This window comes from Antrostomus carolinensis, unplaced genomic scaffold, assembly GCF_000700745.2.
Source record: "Antrostomus carolinensis isolate BGI_N321 unplaced genomic scaffold, ASM70074v2 scaffold4757, whole genome shotgun sequence".
NCBI classification, from domain to species: Eukaryota; Metazoa; Chordata; class Aves; order Caprimulgiformes; family Caprimulgidae; genus Antrostomus; species Antrostomus carolinensis.
This window is the reverse complement of record NW_010329354.1, coordinates 14,375-38,524: the sequence shown is the minus strand read 5'-3', so window position 1 is coordinate 38,524 and position 24,150 is coordinate 14,375. Positions and strand designations below refer to the sequence as shown.

The 24,150-nt window shown below is 37.0% G+C and overlaps 1 protein-coding gene across 1 annotated transcript in view; it reads right to left on the bottom strand.

Moving 5' to 3' along the window:
• Positions 1-3,648: 3,648 nt before the first annotated feature.
• The window catches only part of THOC2 (THO complex subunit 2), a gene marked incomplete at its 5' end in the record, with an annotated part of 34,125 nt that continues 13,623 nt past the window's right edge, over positions 3,649-24,150 (bottom strand). The window contains 18 exons of the mRNA XM_029086095.1: positions 3,649-4,509; positions 7,657-7,704; positions 7,810-7,886; positions 8,521-8,678; positions 8,759-8,828; positions 9,162-9,299; positions 13,516-13,551; positions 15,060-15,118; positions 15,996-16,426; positions 17,011-17,113; positions 17,409-17,593; positions 18,331-18,515; positions 18,599-18,730; positions 19,427-19,555; positions 19,830-19,987; positions 21,869-22,010; positions 22,455-22,730; positions 23,419-23,583. Coding sequence (XP_028941928.1) covers positions 7,677-7,704; positions 7,810-7,886; positions 8,521-8,678; positions 8,759-8,828; positions 9,162-9,299; positions 13,516-13,551; positions 15,060-15,118; positions 15,996-16,426; positions 17,011-17,113; positions 17,409-17,593; positions 18,331-18,515; positions 18,599-18,730; positions 19,427-19,555; positions 19,830-19,987; positions 21,869-22,010; positions 22,455-22,730; positions 23,419-23,583 — 2,472 coding nt within the window. The remainder of the gene's footprint in view (positions 4,510-7,656; positions 7,705-7,809; positions 7,887-8,520; positions 8,679-8,758; positions 8,829-9,161; positions 9,300-13,515; positions 13,552-15,059; positions 15,119-15,995; positions 16,427-17,010; positions 17,114-17,408; positions 17,594-18,330; positions 18,516-18,598; positions 18,731-19,426; positions 19,556-19,829; positions 19,988-21,868; positions 22,011-22,454; positions 22,731-23,418; positions 23,584-24,150) is intronic.

The window sequence follows — 24,150 nt, the reverse complement described above, 5'->3', positions numbered from 1 at the left end:
ACAGCAGACAGAAAGAGAAAGGGGATAATGCCAGAAAGCCATGGGCCCAGTGGACAGGTGTGGGACTGACTGTGGCTCCATCTCCCTGGTGCAAAAATCCACCCTTTTGGGCATGAAGAGCCCAGCAGCACATTTGCATTCAGTCTCATGACTGCAGGTGCAATAGAACATGGTAACAAGGTTTAATTGTGTCCACCTACTGACAGCACAGGTGTCCTCATTTTGGCCAGGATAGAGCTGATTTTCTTCCTAGTAGCTCGAAGAATCACAGAATCACAGTAGCTAGCTAGCTAGCTTAGTAGCTAGCATGGTGTTTTGGTTTCAGTATGGGATTCATTCTGAGAAGAATGTTGATAATATACTGTTGGTTTTAGTTACTACTAGAACAATCAAGGATATTCCACCTTCCCATGTTTTGCTAGTCTGCAGATGCAGAAGAAACTGGGGGAGCATAGTATTAACAGATCCAGACTGACATTTGCATACGCCAATGGGATATTCCATATCATATAATGTCATGTTCAGCATATTCATGAGGGTTGACCAGAAAGCTCTGGAATCTCTCAAGCTCTATCTTTTCTCTCCAGGGAGTGTAGTTTCAGTTTAGGGATTGTCTCTGCTCTGGGATCACTAGCTGGGGAATGGGCTGGGTATTGGTTGGCAGGTGGTGAGCAATTGCACTGTGCATCACTCATTGATATATTCCATTATTACTGTTATTGTAATTATTATTATAATTTCAATTTAATTTCAATTATTAAATTGTTTTTATCTCAACCCATGAGTTCTCCCACTTTTACCCTTTGATTCCCTCTCCATTTCCCAGGCAGGGGATGGTGAGCGAGCAGCTGTTGGTATTTGGCTGGTGGCCAGGCTAAACCCACCACAAGAAAAGCCACTTGAGAGCTCAGAGGCTTTAGCTGCAGGATGTGGTCCCCTGCACGCTGCCATTGTTTGGAGCAACACTGACATGCAGTGGTGGGTGATGGGGGGAGCACTGCTTTCCTACACCTGTCCCTGGGGTGGGGTGCACTCCCCCTGAGCCCAGGCCCCCTCAAGCTGCACCCACAGCTGAGGGCCCCCCCAGCCTTCCCCCATCCCTCGCTGGAAGAGCCCTAAGCCCAGCAGAACCCCATAGCAAAGGCAGGTCCCAGCCAGTCCCCCCTTCCGGTCCCCAGCACCCTGATTTTGCACCCCTTTTCAGCCCATCTCTATTTGACTAACTCTTTACCACCCGTGCTGCCAGAGCAGCTTTCCACACAGGGCTGGCATTTTCTGAGAGGGAGAGGTGGTTGCTGTGTGCTTGGGGAACAGATTTTAATATCACTCGAAGCTTCTCAACAAATATTGGATTTGAATTCCAAATATGGGCTGAGCAGGCTAATTACCAAAAACCTACAAAATTAATGTAAGAGCCACAGTTTGATCTGAGGCAAATAAATATAAATGGTATTTATTTAATATTCCCCTGCCCTTTAAACAAGGGAAGTTTGCCATATTCAGGCAAAATAGCTTATTATAAAATAGCTGAAGCTGTGACCTATCACAGATGCTGCAGATTACACAGAGCAATTAGAATATCACATCAGACAGGGCACAATTAATTAATGGGTGCTTTGTACCAGGTTTTCCCCTGGGCCATGGGACAGGGTACACTGCCAGTCCAGCGCTGTCTGTTCTTCCCAACAACCCTCTCCAATCTAGTCAGTGGTGTTGAGTGTGCCAGTGGTGCTCACAGCCCAGCCAGCTCTGGAAACAGCCAGTGCAAGCACCACACCCCTTCCACCACACCAACCAGGGCAGGTACGCCGTGCCTCAAAGTGAAATTTTAAATGATTGTTTCAACTCGCCTTTAAGTGTCTGAGCTGATGGATAGTCTCCTGTTTCATTTGGAGATGACACAAAATTCAGAGACGCCATGGCGACCTTTTCCTTTGCCCCATCTCGGTGTGACAGCCATGAGCAGGGTCAGCCAGCCAAAGCCTCATCACATTTGCACTCCAGTAAACTCCAAGGATTAGAGGGACTTCGATGGAAGTATTTCATTTTCGGCTGCCCTGATGAGTTAATTAAAAGCACCTGAGTATTTAGCTTGGTTACTCTAATTTTTAGTACTTCTTCCTCACCTCTAATTAGCAGAGTAACTCTTACCTGACCCCCTTCCCAATTTGTCTGTGTCTTTCTTGCACTGCAGGACATGGGTTTGTAATCCTCTCCAATTCATTCAGAAATAACCTCTAATTAATAAGGACAAAGCTAATCAGAAGAGTTTTACTGATCAAGTCTACAAGCACTACAATTTCTTAATATTCAGTACTTTCAAATACAGCCAAGGTGACTCTATCCTGAATCCCAGATTACTGAAGACGAACTGACCTTCACAGAGCACCAGGGATGCTCAACTTTTGGTTCAACGTCCCTTTCTCTGGATTATATTAAAAAAAAACAACCAAAAAACAAAAACCCACAAAACATAAAAAACAAACTCCCACAAAACACCAAAAAAACCCCCCAAAAACCCAAAACCAACCCCAAACCCCCCAATATTTAAAAGACAAATAAGCCTCTGTGTTTAACAGGACTAATGCTTGACACAAAGGTTAGGGTTTTTTACCATTAAAGTCAGCAAATATTCTATTAGCTACAGGTTTGCTTTTGATAATGTTGAATCCATGCAAAAAAAAAAAAAAAAAAATCTATTTCTAAACACTCCTGGGAATAAGACAAATTAGTTTGCTTTGTGGGCAGTACCTGTAGGTCAAGATCATCTTCTGCAATTAAAAACCTGTCAAGTTACAACTCCTTACAAGGCAGTAATTTTAAGCAGGCTCATGCTCCATCTCCTCTCAGTCCTGTACTTTACTTCAGCGTCAACAGTATCATGCACTCAGGCGTGGTGATAGCACAGATCCCCATCACCTCTATCAACACCCAGGCTCATCGCTTCAGGCACAGACAAGGGCGTGTTAAACTTTTTTTTTTTTTTTAAAAAAACAGAGAAACAAAATTCTAGGAGGAGAAAAATAAAAACTATTGCAGTTATTTAAAAGGTCTTTATGTTGTTGGCATAACATCTTCCCCATTGTCTGTCATATTTTGTGAACCATCAATTGTTTTAACCACCTAAACAACTAATTCATTATGACATTTTATTAGGTTCAATACTGTTAAACACACCATCAGTTTAGCACAGAATTTTACACATTTTACTATTTTAAAATAGTCATTATAGGCAAATTCTCTGCCAGGCAGCATCCCTTTCTTGTCAGGCATTAAACTAAGCTGGTCAAACTAAACCAAGATATTTTCAAGACACTCTAAATCAGTCTAATTTGACTTAATCAGGAAATGTGAAAACAAAAAGCGCCAGAGATTCTAATGAGCTTTGGATGAGGGACAAATGCTTCAAAAGAAAGATGTAAACTTGCAGGAAGGCAAACCCTGAGCTTCTGGAAGTCACTGGAGAAGTGTAACACATCTGTCACTTCCCAGCAGGCACCACACTGTGCAATGAACCCTTCGCATCTGATCAGCAAGCAGGTACAGAGGGCTCATGAGCTAGGACAGAAAACACCCTCCCACAATTCCAACCAATTTCAAACGTTCATAACAATTCATAAAGCAATAAAGCAGCCACACACAAAACGATTTACGACCCATTGAGAAAACTATTGTTTATTTAGAAAAAAGGTTACACTGGTAGAATTCAGCAGATAAAAAAATTCTTTTTTTTTTTTTTTTTAAAAATGTCATTGTGAAACTTTTCAGACTAAAGTTCAGCAATACAAAGCTCCTGTAGCTGTAATTGAAACTTCATTTATTTCAGTTTTGAAGAGAGCATTTCCAATCAGTCTAAAAACAACATGACAAACAAAAGGTGTGCAAGGGACAACTGAGCACAGATTTAGGTTGGGATGGAAGAGACAGGGTTCATTCTTTGTTTCTTTAAACAAGTCAACGTTGTACACATAATATACAAATAATCCCTAAGCATTGCATGAAAACAGTGCTCCCACTTTTTTTTTTTTAGTCACTGAATATTAAAAACAGGCCAAGTAATAAATAAAAACTGAGTTTAAATGAGGTAAATCCAAAAAGGTTCAATAACTGTTTATTTGTGGTTTTCAAACATCTAAAAGAATGCATTTCAGATTGAAAGAATTACTAAACTCAGGCAGTATATTTGACAACCTAAAGTGGAACTCTGTACACATGAAACCTCATTTGCACTATGGCAACTGTTTGTTTGCAGCACATTGTGCTAAAATATGGAATAGGTAACACTTTCAGCCAGGTACTGAAAATAAATGTGTAAGAAACTAAGCAACAAGTTAAAATACAGTAATGTACAACTCAACAATTAAATCCTCAGCATGGGGAAATAAGCAGAGAACTGAATAATTTAAGGAGATGCAGATGGGTCCTCTTCATTCACAAATTTCTGTGCAATCTATACTCTGGAAAATACACTTCTGGTCACAGCTGTATATCCTCACATTTCAATTTCACCTGCAATGAAGGCATAAATAATTGGAATTAGATGTTCAAATGAATACTGATCTCAACTTAGTTTTACTCTCCCCCTCGTTCTTTTGAATTGTGAATGGAATAAATCCTATTTTCAGTGGGAGCACTGCATTGTAAGCAGCGAAACACCCATCTGGAGATACAAATAGGAAACAAGTAGTCACTTGTGAAGTTAAAAACTCTTTTAGAAGTACAACCCCCTCAAAATGTTACTATCTCTAAATCAGACCAGAAGTAAGTGGAGTCAGACGTGGTACATTAAGAAGAATGTTATAAAAGATTTAACAATCAAAAGCACAAGATTAGATTCCACAACCATGCTGCTATAAAAAGCGGCTTTTTCATACTTCACAATGCAAATGATGGGGTGTTGTCATTATTCTACGCAGATCCCCCAGTTTAACCCATTACATAGCTGGATGTGAATTCTACTGTGCAACTTACATTCACTTCAACACTTGCTGCTTAAATCATGATGTAGTCATGTAGTTGATTGCAACACTCACTTTACATTGAGTAGCTGGTCAAGATAAAACTTTGCATTTTATTATTAAAGAAGCTGCAAGTCCTCAGCAGTGAACTTCATCTACCAAGATTTTTTTATTTTTTTTCTCCTAAGTAACATTTAATGAAATGGGAAAAAAACCTGGGATCCATCCACAGTGATCAGGCAATAACAGCGATGAAGCAGAGTCAAAAAAATTCTGTGAAATACTTTCCAGAGAGTGCTCATAATTTTCAGGTTGGAAGCTATTCACAGCAGCATTTTGTATTATTTCAAGAAGATAAAACAGAAAGAAATAGTACTGTGAAGCAATAACCTGAACTCCTACCCTTTTTTGCTACCAACATCCTCCAAAGAGGGCACAGTATCAGCATGAGTTTTGTTACCCCAAACCCCACCACATATTTGCCCTCAGCTTCAGTGGTGGAACGAGCAATGTCACCAAATGAAATTCTTTGAGACCCTTTTTCCCCCCTTTTGCTCTTTGAGGCCACAATCCACATTTGGACACTTTTTTTCAGAAGACATTTCTTGATGATCAGAAGATTTCAGAATTCAAATTTTGGTTTTTGTTTGTTTGTTGGACCCTCATCAAAACAATCCTCTGTAAGTGTTATATAAGCCACCCTATAGTCCTTAGGCATCTTGGAAAATAATTCCCAACAGCAAAGCATTAATACATTTCAGATTTGGTCGCTTTTGTTTTAGTCAGAGGCAAACAGAAGAACTTTGGACTGTGTCACAGTCTCTCTCTGACACCTAAAGTCAGCAGAGCCACTACAAAGTGCAATGTTAATTTGAGAGTCCACAGCCAATAAATCTCTCCAGTAAGATTTGCTATATAATATCACATGAAGTATTCACAAACTTTATAATGATACCCAATCTCAAACATTATGATACCCATTATAATTTAATTTCAAAAACAATAAGGTGGGAAGGCACCTCTGGAGACTGGCACAGTCTGATCCCCTCGCTCAAATGCAGAATTAATTTGCTCAGGGCTGTGGCCCAACAAGTTAGCATTCTGAATACCCTAAGGCAGCTCCATCAACTCTCTGGGAAAACTGTTTTACTTTTTGACCACTCCCAATAAAAAGGTCCCCCCCCATATCTTTAAATGGAATTCACAACAAATTGGGTCAGTGAAAAGTAGCATCAGTTGGTGAAAAGGCAGCATTACTTTATAGACCAGCCAAACTCAGGAAAAGACAACAAATTTTCAGCCTCATCAATCCTGCTTCAAAATCTGAGACAAAGAAGGACTCATGGATTTAAAAATATTGTCTTCCCCCTCTCTGTAATAGTAGTCTGTCTCATAAAAAGGAAAACTCATGCCTGCCTTGTATGTTGTTCGGTAGTCAGAACAACATTACTTTATGAAAAATGTGTGACAAAAAATTGCTTCTACTTCATTTCTGCTCGTGTTCACTTTGAGTGCTCACAGAATTGACAAAGTTTTCACAGAAAATTCATCAATTTAACTAGAGAACAAACATAAGAATTATAAAGCACTTGGACAACTTGTAAACAGAGAGAGAAGCCATATTCTGTGATATTTGTTGAATACTATCAGTTATTTTCATGTTTACCCAACATATATACACCTTTTAAAACATAATATTGTCCACTGCTTTATGCAGAAAGGTTGGTAGCAGTGTGTGAGTCAACTTGGGTTGATCAGGTGAACTAATTTTAAGTTCACTGGGGAACTTCCCTTCCCAAGTAACTGAAAATGAAGCATTCAGAGACTCTTATAAAGGCTGGATGCAAAGAGGAGAAAAAAAAAACCTCCAAAAACCAAAAAACACCCCATATGCCTAAAATTAAAGTGTCCACATATTTGAATATGTCTGAAAAAAATTCAGAACACTGTCAGCTTCAAAAAACAATTTATTTTTCTAAAAGTTCTGAATATGAAAAAATAAAATCTTCTGAACATGGGTTGCTCAAAATACTCTGAAGTTTTCTTTCTGCAAATAGCAAAATTGTTTCTTTTCTTTCTGCAAATAGTCATCTCCACGCAAATGTTTTCCTTTGGCTTCTTCCTCCTCAAATCTGATCAGATAAAAGATGAAGCAGAGATAATGAACTAACTAACTACACTTTACAGAATTTGGTTTAAAAGCTTGTGCTTTTGTTAAAATAAGAGGAGGATACAAAACTTGAGTTTCCAATGTATTGGGCAAGATACTCTTAATTAACAGGTAGATCATCAAGACTAATGACTATCAGGATCACATGGATTCACCTTTGGTGCTGTACGGCAATCTTTCTTGGAACAAGGGTCAAATATGTAACTGTACCAAACATGGTTAAACCCCCACCCCCCCCCCTCTTTCCCCCCCCCCTCCAGAAAAATTTCAGCATCCATACAATCTCTATGCTGATGGAAAAAGTTTTTTTCCCTGGGATAGAATTAAAGAAAAAAACAAAAAACAAACACCCCCCACACCCTCAAAAAAACCCAACAAAACGCCCAACCAAATCCCACCACAAAAAACCCCACTCTGGCTAATTTCAGCCCTTTTACACTCAGGCTGTTTTGTTTCTATATCCTTTACCATTTAAAAGGAGCCACAGGAGATATCAAGTCAAACAGAGTAAGCAATTAAAATTTTTACCTTGACTGGAACAATCTTCATTATCTATGCTTGTCTGAAGATTTATGAGTAGATTCAACATTAAGGAAAAAAAAAAAGATATATTTTATTATATAAAATAAAAGGAAGTTCATTTTCTGTGTTTTTCTGAAATGTTAATGTGTAAAAGGATATTGTTTCTTTTCTTCTTTCCCTCCAGTGCTGTCTCTTTTTTCTTTCTTTTCGGTTTTTTCTTTATCATGTCTCGATTCCTTTAAAAATACACACATGGGAAATAGTTTATTACAGCATTCATTGTACAGTCTGATTAGAAGGATTACACAGATTTAAAGTTATAACTGGTCACCACTAAAAAAAAAAAAAAAATCAGTCAGAACAACAGTAATCAGCCTCTATGAATTTTCAGATTATTCTAACTTTGTCTTACAGTTCTATGATAACTGCTATCACTAAAGAGTTACAACTGAACTATTGTTTGGTGTTTTACAAATATGACTACAACATACTCACCCATTCTCTGTGTGCTGACACATGGACTTGAAAATCTGAATACAAGCAGACTAGTTTATGCGTAAATTAACCCTGCTTTCACGTATTTGCTCACTAAATCAGTGTGAAAATATACTTTAGGTTTTGAATAATCTAGAATAATTTCTGAATTTTCCTGTATACTGCCAAAATGAACTATTCTTCCAATTTATCGTGCCAGGAGTGATTGCTGAAATATTTAGAGCCACACGATATAAATGTTTTCCCACATATTCACAGCGTACCTTTTTAATTTAGGCCACAAAGCACCAATAAAATTTAGGAAAAAAGAATCTGTTTGTTCTGTCAACAACAACAGCAAAATCAAATTAACAAAGTGAGAACAGTTTATTTTACCTTTTTGCTACCAGAAGAGCTCTTCTCCATCTTTTCTGCTTTAATTGAGTCACCTTTCTCTTTTCCTGTAGATTTTGATTTGTTTTTCTCCTTCTCCTTTTCATTTAAGCGAGGGGAATCAGAAGGACTTTCACTTTTACTATGCTTTGAAGAACCAGCTAAAAACACAACAGAGAGTTGTAATTCACAACAAATAAAAGCCTAACACACACACACACACACAAAAGAATATACGTACTTGTCCCATTTTCCTCCTTGCGTCGTTTGGTTGAATCCTGTGGAACCTCTCTGTCACTGTTTGAATGATCCTGGCACCAAATACAATTATGCAGATGTTAGCAGATTAAAACATTCTCCTCAAGTAGCACCTGTTTACAATGTGATTTTGGAGAACTAATTTTTGAATAATTAAAATGTAACAGAGTTATCGCATCTTGTGTAAGGTTTTGAAGGGAAAAAGTTTAGAACACGTTATTGTAAACCAACCTTTGGAGAAAGTAACAGAACAAAAGAAAAACAACCCTGATACAGATGACTTCTGCTTGGAGAGGCTGTACAACCAGCCACTGCAAGGACTCTGGGCAGAAAGCTTTCCCAACAGATACCAGCTTTCTAAACTAGTTCATAAAAATTTCACCAACCCTTTTTCGATCCTTCCTGTCCTTTTCATCTTTCTTCTCTCTCTCTCTGGATCTTTCCCTTGACTTGTCCAAATCTTTCTTGTCCACTTCTCTCTCCTTACTCTTGGACAGTGCTGGAGTAGTGTGGTTAATGTAGTGCTGTTAAATTAAGGCAATATCACCAAATATTAATATGTATTTCTAGATGTGTAAATAAAAAGTCTTACTCTAACATAAAAGATCTAGCTCAAAGAGCAAAATTTAAAATTAATACTTAACAAGTAAAAAAAAAGTGACTGAAGACACTTTCTAACTTGTCATCTACAATTTAACCTATAGTTCTGCTTTCTCAACACTGGAAATTCAAGAACACTTTCTCTTAATTGAAACACGTTAAATACACACAACATTGTTCACCAGTATTGTTTGATACATCAAAAACAATCAGGGAGCAGCACTATTGAAACAGGATATGCAGATTCCTGGACTGACTTAACACTTGCAATCTTGCATAGAATGAATGAATGGAATCATTCATTTAATGCTTAAATTAATTCTAAAAGAATAACCTGAATCTACAAAGTATTTAAGCTAATACTTTTAATAATGTGTTTTTTCATCTAAAGAAATACAAAATTCTACCTGAAGGCTAAACTTCAAATGATAAAAAGCAGCCAAACACAGAAAATAATTAGTTTTGTTCTGTAATGTGTTCTAGATTGCTATTCCACCCTCTCTTGTAACCAATTCTGATAAACTCTGTAAAACATACTAGTTTCACAAAGCTGAATATTTTTAATATAAACAGAAAATAAGTCTCAGTAATGTTAAGTATAATACCTGACAAAGTTTAAATGCTATTGTGCGCATATATATAAGGTAGCACATGTATTATATAAATACTGATGCATTACAGTAACTAATACTGTCTTTTTAAATACAATTATACAGTTCGATCTTTAAGAAATATTTTTCATAAAATACCAATAAGAGCACATTTTAAATTAAAAAACACCTTTCACTGGTATTTTATATATTTAAGTTAAAGCAACACACAGATTTAAATCAGTAAACTTTAATCTTCCCCTAATTCCATAAGCTATCGATTTTACTTGTGGGGGTAGATGAAAAATCTTTTAATTAAAATGTTCCCTGTATTTCATTTTAGATGGACATCTTACTTAAAAGGACACCAAAGAAAGAGGTAAGTGGAAGATTAGTATAGAGCAATCTAGAAATCACTTGAACCAAACCAAATATTGTTTCAAATAATTCTGTTCTTTTAATGAAATTAGTCCTGTCCTTCTCCAGTTCTAGTAAATGTTTAAACTTGGCAAAACTTGATGTTACTGGTCCTATGTTAAAAGTCACACTGACAATGTTGGGTTTCTTTCTTTTATTACTTAACTGGTATTTTATTACCCTCCTACACCAGAGACTGAACCTTTCACTAGATACTTTTCTTTCTGCTCTTTTCCTTCACTCCTTTTTTCTTGTTCCATTTCCTACTTGTCATTCCAGAAGTAAACTTATTCTTGCTCTTTTTTGTGCTGTCACTCGTTTCTTCTATGCAGCTGAATCCAGTTGTCTCCCAGAGCTGCTTTCCATGTCAGAAAGCAAACACATAGCCCTGCTTTCTCCTGTTCTATTTGTTAAGTTCACATGGTTGTTCACAGCAGATTCCACTGTTTTTCTACCATCCCAACACAGAGTTTTGGAAAACTGCACCCTGCCCAGCCCCAAGAAAAGGCTGGATTTTGCTCATCAGACTTTATCAACTTTCTCCTAGAAATGCCAACTGAAACCACACCTAGTTTTGGACACTGTTGCATGTTTTGTAACTTGGGCAAAGGCCAAAGCAAGAATAAACACAAACCTAACTCAAGCCTGGCACCATTCATCTTATAACCTGCAATGGAAATCAACATTTCAATGGTCTGGTCCTAGAAAATGGGCAAGGTCAGGAATAAAGAAAGCCTGTAAGCATACAACAGCACTAGACTACTGACTTTCAGGGGAAGTTGAACTCTCAAATCCTAAGAGCTTCTGAACATCTCATCCTTTCCCCACACAAGTACACAGCAGTACAGAAGAGCATTTAACTTGTCTTACACCATGTATAGGGAACATTGTCAAGAAGTGCCTTAAGTCTGTTAGAATGGCACTGAAGAAAGGAAATTAGTTCATTAAGTGAGAAAGAATAGAGAACAGTATTTAGAAGAGGAAGGAAAGGGTTGGACACCCATCATGCTAGGAACACTTAAACAACACAAGAAAAAGTCACACAACTGCAGTACTCTTCCAGCTAAGTCTATACAAGCACATTACAGTTAATTCCAAAATTTAACTTTTCAAATTGACTAAAAAAATAAAGCTGTTGATTGATCATTTCATTACAAATAGCTCTACTGTCTGCTTGATTACCACATCAATGTATTAAAAAGCAAAATAAATAGTTTTAAATATAAGTTTAGCTTAACTAATGAAAACTTGAGTGAAGTTTCAATTAACTAGTTGAACCTTGACTAATACAGTAGGGGAAGGAAAAACAAGATTACACAGACTACCATATAGGACACTTCAGGTAGATGTGAGCTCAAGACAAATATTTTCTAATTTCAAAAAACTTAAATATACAAGATATCATGACAATTATTTATAAATCTTTTTTGAAAGTATATGGATATCTGTAGACACTATAATTCCATCAGTTGTAAGAATCAAAGGTGCTTCCTATTCTGCTCTTCCTATTAACTCTCTCGATGATTGGGTATGGTTGGTACTAGAAAGATTCGATTTAAAAACCTCATTAGCAAGTGCCCATTATAAAATCAGAGCTATTTTGAATTAAAACTATAAGGTGTTCTGAACACTTTGTTTGTACAAAGAGAGCTACAAGTAAAACAGTAGTATAAATATAGAATAGGAAGTGATAATCCACTATGAATTTTTAAATTAAACTAATATAAGCAATCCTAGAAAAAATCATAAGTTATCCAGAAAGTCCAAATGGTCAGCATTTTCCAAGTGATAAACATCAAAAAAATCTTAATAACAACTTCAGAAGATTTGTTCAAATTTCCTATTAGCCACATACCCTAATACATTGGTAAGTTTACAGTATTTGTGACTGTTACTATGCAAGTGGTTAAGTCTAAAAAATGCAACAGAAGAGTTGCAGAATCTGTCTGAAACACAGTATTTAAAAATGTCATTCAACTCATATCTCATTCTACTCAGCACTTTTCAGGTCACACCTGCAATAGCAAGTTCCATTTTGGTCCCAACTACACAAAAAAGATGGAGAGGGTCCATCCACAGAAGGGCCACAAAGACAATCAAAGGACTGGGAAACCTGCCACATGAGGGAAAGCTGAGAGAACTGGGTTTGTTCAGTCTTGAGAAAAGAAGGCTTCATGGGGACCTCATCATCATGTTCCAGCACTTAAACGATAGCTACAAAGAAGATGGAGACTCCCTTTTGACAAGGATTCACATGGAAAAGTCATGGGGTAACAGGTACCAGTTACTCCTGAGGAGATTCCAACTGGACATAAAAGGAAACATTTTCACAATGAGAACAATCAGTCATTGGAATAATCTCCCCAGGGAAGTGGTTGATTCCCCAACATTGGACACTTCTAGGATTTGGCGAGACAGGGTGCTGGGCCATCTTGTCTAGACTGTGATTGTGACAAGAAAAGTTGGACCAGATGATTCTTGAGGTCACTTCCAACCTAGTATTCTATGATTTGATGAACTCTTGAAAGCATCCTGCAGCATACACTCTTGTAAAATACTGAATCAGAAGTGCATTTACAGGAAGCAAATGCACACAGATGATCATTTAGGAGTTGTCTGTGATGCTTAGAAATATAGTGCTATAGCACTAAAACATGAATATAACAGTAGTAAGGGCAAAGAGTACTGATATTCCAGAGATATGTCTCAAACATGTTTTGTTTTAATTAACTACTGTTTCTTAATTGGTATCAAAAAAAGAACTAACTATTCTAAGAACTATTTTAACTATTCTATTACCCCTTCAGTCAAATAAATGGCTTAATCATAAGGACATTTCTATGTATTTACAAGTTTCAGAGAGGACCACAAAAGGCACTGACCCATAAAATCTCTTAAAAGTATTGATAGAATGGTAAATTCAGGGGTTTTTCATTATGTTGATTCCATATAATATCCCTCTCTCCTGTACTGAAGTTCCATATAGCAGACTGAAAAAACCCGTTATTACTACATTAGTATTTACAGGAACATAATTTGAGTTTTCAGGTGAGGTTTGCCACAAAACAAAAGTTATGTTAGCTCTGCAACAAAATATGGAAGCAAACTTTGGTGGTGTCTAAAAGATTCAAACCTTTGCTGAAGAGTCCTTGAGTTCGTTGAGGTTGTCCTGTAGAAAATGAATGGAGATGACACGTAAGCTGGAATAGTTTTCAGAAACCAGAGGAACTTTGGGAACCATGGCTGTACCCTTGAAAGAAAACCAGCTACTCCTTCTGGAATAAATCTTATGTTAATATTGTACACTGAATAAAGCTAGGAATTTAAGTATTTTTTAAAAAGAAGAAAGGAGGGGGGGGAAAAAAAAAAAGAGAGACAGTCATATCTATTCTCTAGACACAATTATTAAGTAAACTACAAAATGTGTTAATTCTTCATAAAATAGTGAAAAAACACTGTCCTGCCAAGACAAAATATAAAGAAAAATTAGCCTTAACTCTAAATACAGCTGAACCACAGGTGAAACAGGTTTAAAATGTTTTTAAACCTGTATCTTCTCCACTTTCAGTTAAATGTGGTAGAAGTTACTCTAGAATGACTTTACATTGCCATTTACAAAAAACGGGCAAGAAAAATTGTCATTTTGAGTAGTTATCACTGTCACCTGCTTAGTTAACAGCTATTTGAGTTCTCAAAAATTAGCCTAGATCTTTCAAGTAAATTACACATAGAAAAAGATGTACTCTGAAAAAAAACAGAAAAAAAGAAAAGCTTGTTCTAAAGTTGGTAAGATGGTGAAGTTTAAAAGGCCCACATAATCCATCACAGTGCTCTTGATGAAGTATTAGTAACTTACAGTTTTAAATGTTCAACGTACTGCAAATTCAAAGATTCCATGAACATAGATGGTTTAGAAATAAAATAAATATGGAGCAAGGAATGGCTACCCTGAGTCTTCAAGTAGGCTACGCCCATGGTTTTGTGCTGCGCTTGAATGCTTGGGGTTTCTCTTTGCTGGGTAGTAGGCTTGGTTGCCACATCTGGTTTTATCGTAACGCAGGGCTCAACATGGTGGGAACCCATTGGAAATAAACAAACCTCGAAGGGAAGGTACAACAGAAGCTGCATGCGCACTGAATATACACAACTACAGGAGAACTGATCACCAAGGAGACTTTAAAATGGAACTCCTTTCAAGACTCCTCCTTAGAAGGCACATATCGGTATGATGCTCATCAAGAAGCCTGATGAATTCAGAGGTATCGTACATCCCGTATCATCCAGGAATCTTCAGTGCTATAGATTCTTCAATAGAAGTGCAGAAAAATATGCTCCACTCTGCTCCAAAGACTCATTTGCTTGTAGCTACCATTGCACTCCAAAAAAACTGACTGCTTAAAACAATGAGGCACTTCTGTGTAAAAATTCTCTTGCAATTTCCAAATACTATTTACAAAATTTGTGCTAGGTCCTTGAAGCATTTTTTGGGTTAATTAAAAATATTTTTATAGAAAAAAGACAGTCCGCCAATAAAGAAAAGGAATGCATTTTCTAATGCAACATAAAACCTCCAGTGGTTCCAGTGTATACTTGGCACAAAACTTGAAGGAAGTCGAACATTGGCATCCCAAACTTGTGAGCCTAACATGGGTGCTGCCTTCCTCAGGCTATACTAACCTTTACTGTTGAGGAATGTGATGGAGAAGAATGTGTATCAACTTTGCGGCGTTTTTGTTCTGAGGAAAGAAAAGAACAATTCATTATTAGAACACATTTAAAAGAGGACAACCCAATAATACGGCGTTCTGAAGTACCAAAATAACTTAAGCTAGGATTCAAGTTTTACCACCATGTAAATTTTGTTTTTCTTAAGTTATCTAGAGTTACCGGCATGCCTTGACCCTCTTCATGAAAGTTTGAAGGACAAGTGTAATGTGAACAAACTGCTGCAAAATTATGCTTGTTACAAACTTCCATTTTATGTAAGTCTGTATCTGAATTTCAGAGTCGCTATGACGACCCTGAAAAGGTGAACTCAATGAAAAGCATTACAATCCTCCTTTACTTGGTTTGCCTTAAGCAGTGCAAGTATAAAACTCGACATCAGCCTCAGATTATAAGAACTTAAAATATCAACATTAAGGAGTTCTTAACCCTTAATATAAGGAGGAACTGAAAAAGCCTACTGTGTCTTTCTTAAGGACATAAAGGCCTACATCTTCCACATCCCGTTTCCCTTTCAGTTCAAAGGTTATGATGAAACTCTGAGTACACTCTTGAGGTTTTTGTGTTAAATTTTGGTAAAAGTACAGTTAGACAAATATATCTTAATAAAACACCATTTAGACTTATACTGAAAATGATAGGCTTTATGAAAACGAGCACTCACTGAAGACATGTGAAGTTCACACATTCACATAGTTTGCCTTTTGGAGATATCCTGACTCCCTACTTTAGGTGGTAACTATATTTAGAAGCCAATGCCAAAACACTAGCTATGATGTAGCTAGCAATTCTTTCTCACCATTTCTAGCATTTTCTGACATTCAGTGATTTTCCAGTGACATATTCTATTTTTCTAGACAAGAACAGAAATTAAGTATGCAAATTTACCCCTTTCAGATTCTGATGTTTCTGATCGGGGAACAGGTGACTTCAAGGACCCAGCTACTGGCATCTTTTCTCCTCCTTTAGCATTTTCCTTGGATTTCATTTCCTTTGCTACATCTCTTTCTCTAGATGGCTCCTTTTCTCTCTCCTTTTCTGCAGCTGACTTTGATTCAATGATGGTAACAACTGTCTTGGATTTTTCTTCTTTCGAAGCTTTTTCTTCTTTCTTGACTTTTTCCTTCTCTTTGTCGGATTTTGGCGTTTTCTCCTTGATCTCCCTTGCTTTATCTTCTTTGTTTGCCCGTTCTTCCTTTGGTTTATCTTTCCCATCCTTCCCAAGTGCCTTCAACTCTGGAGCAACAGCTGGAGTCTTGTCTTTTTTTTCTTTATCTTTCTCCTTCCCACTTTTTTCTTTATCCTCTTTAATAATTTTGCTGCATCAAAAATAAAAAGGTCAATTTGCATGCATACAGAATCAGCTCTTGTTATATCACAAAAGAGTTTTACTTCTGATGGTTTAATAGAACCTCCTGAAACAGTCACTGTCAGATTTCAGATGTGCTAGCAGTCTCTTTATCAGAACAACAACAAGCAAATGTTCTCATTTGTTTTCTCTTTATTCAGCTAAAAAGGAATGCATTTAACAGTGTCAGATCAGTGCAGCTGTATATTTCAGAAGAAAACCTCATTTATTTACATAGGGTGGTGAGACACTGGAACAGGTTGCCCAAGGAAGTTGTGGATGCCCCCTCCCTGGAAGTGTTCAAGGCCAGGCTGGATGAGGCTTTGAGCAACCTGGTCTAGTGGAAGGTGTCCCTGCTGATGGCAGGGGGGTTGGGACTGGATGAGCTTTAAGGTCCCTTCCAACCCAAACCATTCTATGATTTATTAAACTTGGAAGGAATTGAAACAATTTATGTGGAACAAGAAAGTAAAAAAGAAAAGGCAGGTCAGTTTCTAGTATAATTCTATGGTTTGGAAGGAAGAAAATAAAGAATGTCAGAGTATTTTTTCTCACCTATTAGAAGCACTGTTTCCATTACTTGTTGTCACCTTTGGTGCAGCATTGACAGCTTTATTAACAACTTTCACCACACCCTGAGACTTCTCCTTTAATTTATCTGTTTAAAAAAAGAGAACAGCTTTATTTCAACAAGTTAATACATATCCTACTGGTTAAAATAAAACAAGTACCTAAGCATATTCATGTTAAGATCATGTCTAGCTAACAGTTAAAAGAGGTAATTAAATGCAGAACACCCTCTCCCAAAACCAACTAAAATAAAGAACACACACTGACTCTATTTAGCATCACATTTAGATATTTTCTTTTCAGTTTAATGAGACAAATTTTGAGAGTAGCCTGTAATGTCAGAATTCTACTAAAAAACAAGTAATGATCACAGGTTTGCTTACCAGTCTCCTCAGTAGTGCCTTCTTCCAGTCTAACTGTATTTATTGTGAGAGATGTAGGCATCCCAGCACCACCTGGCCCATTTTGTACTGTTGCAGCTACAGCATTCCTGGCAGGTGGGTCTTTGTGGTGGAATTCATTTTCAGGTATCATGAAAGGCTTCCTACCTTTCAACTGCCCAGAATAGCTGCAAGTCGCACAGATTGTTAAATATGCACAAACATAAAGCAAAACATGGGTTGAATCTTAAATGAGGATCTAATCTAACAGTTAATCTGTTATTTATTTCACAGTTTTTCCCAACTGATATGCAGCTTCTTCCCCCTTTATTGATGAGCTCAAAAGAAAAGAAAAGAACAAACAGAACAACAAACAAACAAACCACTAGACACAGAAGCAGCCATACGTCCACACCCTCTTCACCACACAAACCCCCCTGTCAAAAACAGAGAAGAAAAAGCCTACTGTCAAAACTTAAAATCGTTAGGGCAACCTGAGTTGTCCCTCAGGCTTATGTGGATAACTCTGCATTCATCAGAGAAAGATGTAAAAAATAACTAAGCTTTTTTATAATCATATTAACTTCCAAAATCTAAGTGGTCTTGCATCAATAGCCCTTGGCTTTCTTCATTTTACTCCCCCTCCTATCTACTTGTTGTTAAACTATTTCTCTAAAATTAAGCTATGCTCTTGTGAGTGCAAATCTTTACTATTTGAAGTGTTTTACTAGAGTCTTGTAAAGGAAATTAGTGACCATCCAGCACAAAGTGCAAGTTTTCATTCACACTGCCAGCCCTGAGATGCAGGGTAGTGAAATCTTCTGTGATAAGGTAAAAATCAATGTTAGGACTGTAACAGTTCCAAGTCTTTAGAAGCCTTTCATGATCCACTTTTAACCACTTTCCTAAAGTAAGGTGTTGTTACCCCATAGCCAATGCATATAGATCAGGTCTCTTCTCTTTCTCTTCCTGACATATCTTATGTACTCTTCTTTCCAAGGCTTGTCCCAGGTTCAGCACTTTTGGATACCACGGAAGGATTTTGGTCAGCACAATCAGGATATTTCTGATATGTGTATATTCACCTGTTTCAAGGCAGTGTACAGAAGCCTAGAACACAAATTAAATCTAATGAAGCTGGGTTTTTTAATTAAAGCTTCCAAACCCCCAAGTTTTTCAGCATCTTTATTTACCTTAGTTAATTTATAGTGCCATTTGTGTACCACATGTCTAAAATTCTCATAATCCAATTGATCAGCCTTATTTCCACCATCAAATCCAGTTGCCCGCAATATAGTTAGGAAGCCTGGATAGTTGCCACATTCCTACATGCGCATAAAAGAAAAAAATATATCTCAGGAAGCATAAAGACAGTAATTCTGCAAAAGTTAATATATTAACTGAAGCACTTTTTCACTGATTCTGCTAAAGACTAAGACATGATCACACTTTACAAGACTTACACACATACTTTTTTTTAAAAGCTTATTTATGTTGAAATCTTAGTTGTGGGTGAGAGGAAAGATTATTTGCAATTTAAGTAGCTTTTGCAAAGAGTGACACTGGAACAGGTTGACCAAGGAAGTTGTGGATGCCCCCTCCCTGGAAGTGTTCAAGGCCAGGCTGGATGAGGCTTTGAGCAACCTGGTCTAGTGGAAGGTGTCCCTGCTGATGGTAGGGGGGTGGAACTGGATGAGCTTTAAGGTCCCTTCCAACCCAAACCATTCTATGATTATGAGAGCTTCCATATGCTCCCTAAATTATCTTCAAGACAAGCTATGAGAAAATCAGAAATATAAGATTTACTTTTTTTAGCCACTTTTTTTGACACTATACAAAATTACTTCTATTAAAACTACATAGATTACAGAAACTCAATTCTAAGATCACACCAGAAGAAAAATTCAATCACACAGTTTTTAAATCTAACAATTTCACTAAATCCATTTTTATTAGGCTGAATTACACAAGTGGCCACTATATATTCTCAGGAGCAAACTCGTTTTAATAACTTCACATACCTTTTCATATATGACTCTGTCACTGTGCCATCTAGTCACAGTCTCCAGCATACAGCACAAAAACCTGCCATATCTACTAGCTTCATTTTCAGTGCAACTTGCAACTGTATATATAATATCAGAGAAAACCTGTGAATAGCAGTAACAAAAAGTTACAGTTACTTTACTGAATTACAAAAGGAACAAGAACTTCAAATTTCTCTCACCTAAACCACTGTTAAGCTGGTTTTTAAACATAAAAATCTCTTACAAAATATTCTCAGCTTCTGATTGTCACAGATTTTAGAATTAAACATAGGTGATAATTTCGTTTACCTCTTTTGGGAGGCAGGGGAGATACTAGTTTTGCATGCTCATAAGAGTAATTAAGTATATACACAAACACAGAGTAATAGCTACTTACTCTGTCATAGCAGAGAAGTGTAGAGAAGTTGGGTGTTTTCTGCTGATGCACCAGTTCTACAAAGTGAGCACAATAAACTGCATCGATTGCCGAAAAAATGCATCGAGGAAATATACATAACTGCAAAAACTTTGTGATAGTCTCATTTTTGGTAGACTCTTCAAAAACAAAGAAGAGAGAAAAAAGGAAGACAGAAAGTTAATAGGTTAACACTCAACTACTCTCTTCCCAAGAGAGTTCAGTATCACACATCAATATTCTCAGGTTTGTACATGAGACCACTTGTATTCCAGACATATCTTTGGCACTGCTCAGAAAAAGTCAACATAAGCTTAACTGCTTGAGGATGAAGGGGGGGGCTGGAGGGTGGTTGTAGCAAGTCTTTATTTCTTATTGGGAAAATTATTCTATTACACCATGGGGGAAAAACAGACTCAGAAAAAAACTTTGGTAAACTTTTCCAACCACTCAAATTCTGCACATTATCAAAAGGAACACCATCTGTATTTCTCTACAACACTTGTTTTCTCCTTTCTAGATGGGGCTGACTTTCAGCTTGGTTTCCTTAGAAACAGAAGAACATGTCTATATACAATCCCTTAATAATCATTTTTCCAACCAAACAGTTACAGTAATTTAAATAGAAGAACAGTCTTCAGTAAATCACCATCCCCAATATACACACATTTTGTGAAAGTTTCATTCTACCACTGAGTAGAAGACTGCACTGTATGCTCAACAGTTACCTGTTCTGCTTGATCAACCACTGGTTGGTCAACACAACAGCCACACACATGCCCAAACTGGTCCCATGGCAGCTCTTGCCCAGTTAACAAACATAAAAAACAAGCTGGAAGGGATGTACAGCACAAAAGGAAAGTAGGAAGAAAATAAACATATGGATGAAAGCACAGAACTGAAGACTGCAAATGGATGCCTTCAGAAGAACAGTCATGATTGTCATGATCCTCATGTTTTTGCACTGGGATTCTCACACAGGCCGCAGGGCATAAGTGATAAGACCCAGGATTTACTTGCTTCAATTCTGTGATGCTCATACAGATCATATCTACACAAATAATTTTCTATGTGCATTTGGGTGCTTCCTTAACCAAATTTATCAGTCAGTTCAAGACCAAGCTTCAGTCAGGTAGTAATTTTTCAACCAGTAATTTCATGTAGTTAATCAGCTGTCCATACCAGTAGGTTAAATATTTATATGGAATAATCTTTCTGAATTTAACTGTCAATGTTTCCTCATTAAATCAGTTGAGTGTATCTTACATGAGTCAGACAATAAAACACTTTTGCACTGGATTATGCTAGGCTCCCTGGGACAGACAAACAACTACTTCCAGTTACAAACTGAAAGTTCTTCCAGACAAGAAAACTGACCAGGGAAAAACATTTCAGATTAACCACACGAGTAGAGTTCACAATCAGGGGGAAACATTACAGAGGCTTTGTCAGAGGAAAGTTTGTTCTGTTTCCTGCATGTTTGCCATATGAAACATCTGCATGCTGTTTCATTTCATGGTGCTGCTAGGCTGGCACACTACTTACCTTGTCATTGGAACAGGGTTTATGTCACTGCCCAAATACAGGCATATTGCTCCAAATCACAGGACTCAAAGTAAGTTAACTCAAACCACTCAGAGTTTACACGCCTATTTCTTGCAATGTAGCCATTATCTTAACTTAGCAGCATTCTAACTGTAGTAAATAAGTGCAAGTCACCTTGCAATTACAAATTCCCACTGAACTGGTCAACCTCTTATTTTCTGAATTAGTGCAATATTTAAAAGATCTTGACATTGCAAGAAACAAACAAAACATCTCCCTGAGAACCAACTACTCAACATTTGCAGCAAAGACACGTTACATTCTAATTAAAAGTTTACCTTGCTAACAAACCTCAACATATGAATAGATCAAATTTTAAAATCAGCATTAAGAGTATCAGTGCAAGCTGAACTTTTAGTTCTGGGGACAGTCACTACTACAAAAACATCCAGACTGTTTCCTTTACACACACTTACTTGCCAAAAGCCAGTTATCCTTCTCTAGCTTCAGTCTTTGTAGAACCCTCTGCACATGCTCCAATTGCTTCTTCTCCTCTTCAAGGAGCTTGTCCTGAAGAGCTGTGCAACGTTCTTTTTCTTTTTTCTTTTTATTTGGAGGCTATAAAATGTCAACACAACTCACTTAGTATTATACTAACACTTGCTATAGAGAGAGCAATTAAACTACTGATAATCCTAAAGAACACTTGAAAAGCTTTCTATTTCACTAAATGTTTTGCTCTAGTAATCAACTCAATTTTATGAACACTGTCTGATCAAAGGTAAGATAAAAGTGACCAGCTAAACCACAGGTACCGGTGTCAAAGATTGTTTTCTGAAACAGATTTTCCAGGAATTTTCACTTAGTGAAGTCACTGGTACTTTTAACACAGGTATTGTAAGGAAAAGTCAATCCAAATAATGTGAATGTAACAAATCAGAATGGACCAATGAGGTGACAAAACCTCCCAGATCTAAACAACCTTAATATAAGAGCTAATGAAAAAAAAAAGTCTTCAAGGTTAGAAAGTTTAAAATGGACCATAAAATCACATAAACATACCATTTCCTGATTGTCGTCTATGGCTTTCATCTGGACTTTAAGTTTATTGACTTCTCTGTCATAGCTACTATGTGGGACGGCAAGGTCATACATTGTCAAAGACCAGAACGTAGCATAAAACTGAGGACTGATGTCATCCCAAACCTTGGGAAGGTGCAGAGAAATCACAGCATCATGAACAGGAGCCATCACCAGCTCACATGATGTGATGTACTTGTGAACTTTGTGCTGCTGTTTATTTCCCTTCTCAGCTTTTTTCAGTTCATCATACTTTGACTGTGGATTAAAAAAATGAAAAATGATAAATTTGTTATCTTTGTACAAACAATGTAACTTAACTTTCACAATATAATTTAACTTTTCTCAAAAACCTTTCTACATAACAAACATTTACACATGTGAAATATCATTTACATACACAAACCACTGAAGAACATCATTCAGAACTTTCAGTAGTCATCCATGTTGGATGGATTTATCTTCTCTGATGCTGCTACCTGCTGTTACAGTAACACATTATACTACACCAAGTAAAAATTGCTCTCAATATTTAACACTGTAGATGCAGGGGGACATTTATTTCTGACACTTACTGAGATACCACACCTTTTGGCAGCTTTAACATTTTCCTCCACAGGAAAAATCCATCCATAACATCTGCAGAAGAATTTACACATTTGGGGGAATAGGGAGGGAGAGAACTCCTACTGATCACCCAAATAATCAGAAGAGATTACTTCATTAGCTACAACTTCTGTCAGTTGTGTGAAAGCTTACATATGGGCCCTATTTTCTATGAAGACAAAGGATAACCTGTTCCAGCCCATAGCTTCTCTTTTTATCTCTACTCAAAGTTTCTGCAAGTTTAATTTAGCCAACTTAAATTTTATCAGGAACTTAACACAAATGTTGGTAACGTAATATAGCAGCACTAACAGCAGGCAAAGAGAAGAGCTTTACTTACTGAAATGTGGTGTGCATACATGGGTCTTGAGAGGAAAAACGCAGCATCGTGAGGGGTGTGAAACTCATTACAGAGAACGTCAATAGAAGGCACTCGCTTAATGTAATCTTCTGTGCTTAGATTGGATGCTAAAAACCCACCAAACTGCACCAGGGTGTCATGGCACTACGTTTGAAAGATACAAAAGAGTCAGCAAACAGTATTATTTCATTCAAAAGTGAAGTTAGGGAGAGCTTGAAAGCTTTTTTTTTTTTTTTCTTTTTAAAAAAGTTAACATAGCACAGCAAGAATTTTCTCAGGGAGGAAGAGATGCTACATTTTTCATACCACATTCTGCTGTCACTCAATGCTGACTCAACTCTATTTGCATTAAAAAAAACCCAAACAAACCATACAACAAAAAACCCACCCAAAAAAATCCAACACAAACCACCATACAAAAAACTCCCTACAAGTCAGCAGAGTAAGAGCATTTTGTACTACCAGAATTAAATGGAGCTAGTTCCTGCTGCCTACGGCAGCAAAACAATTCAGGCTGCTTCCTTAAAAAAAATAAATAAAAAAAATTCTTCTAACAAAGCAAGGTCAGAAAAACATAATAGTCAACTTAAGAAATACGAACTTAACTTTTTATGACAAAGGATGTTTCAATCTTTCACTCAGAAGCTACTTGTCAATATAATATATATTTAATACACTCATATTTTAATGAGATCACTGCAACTGATTTAG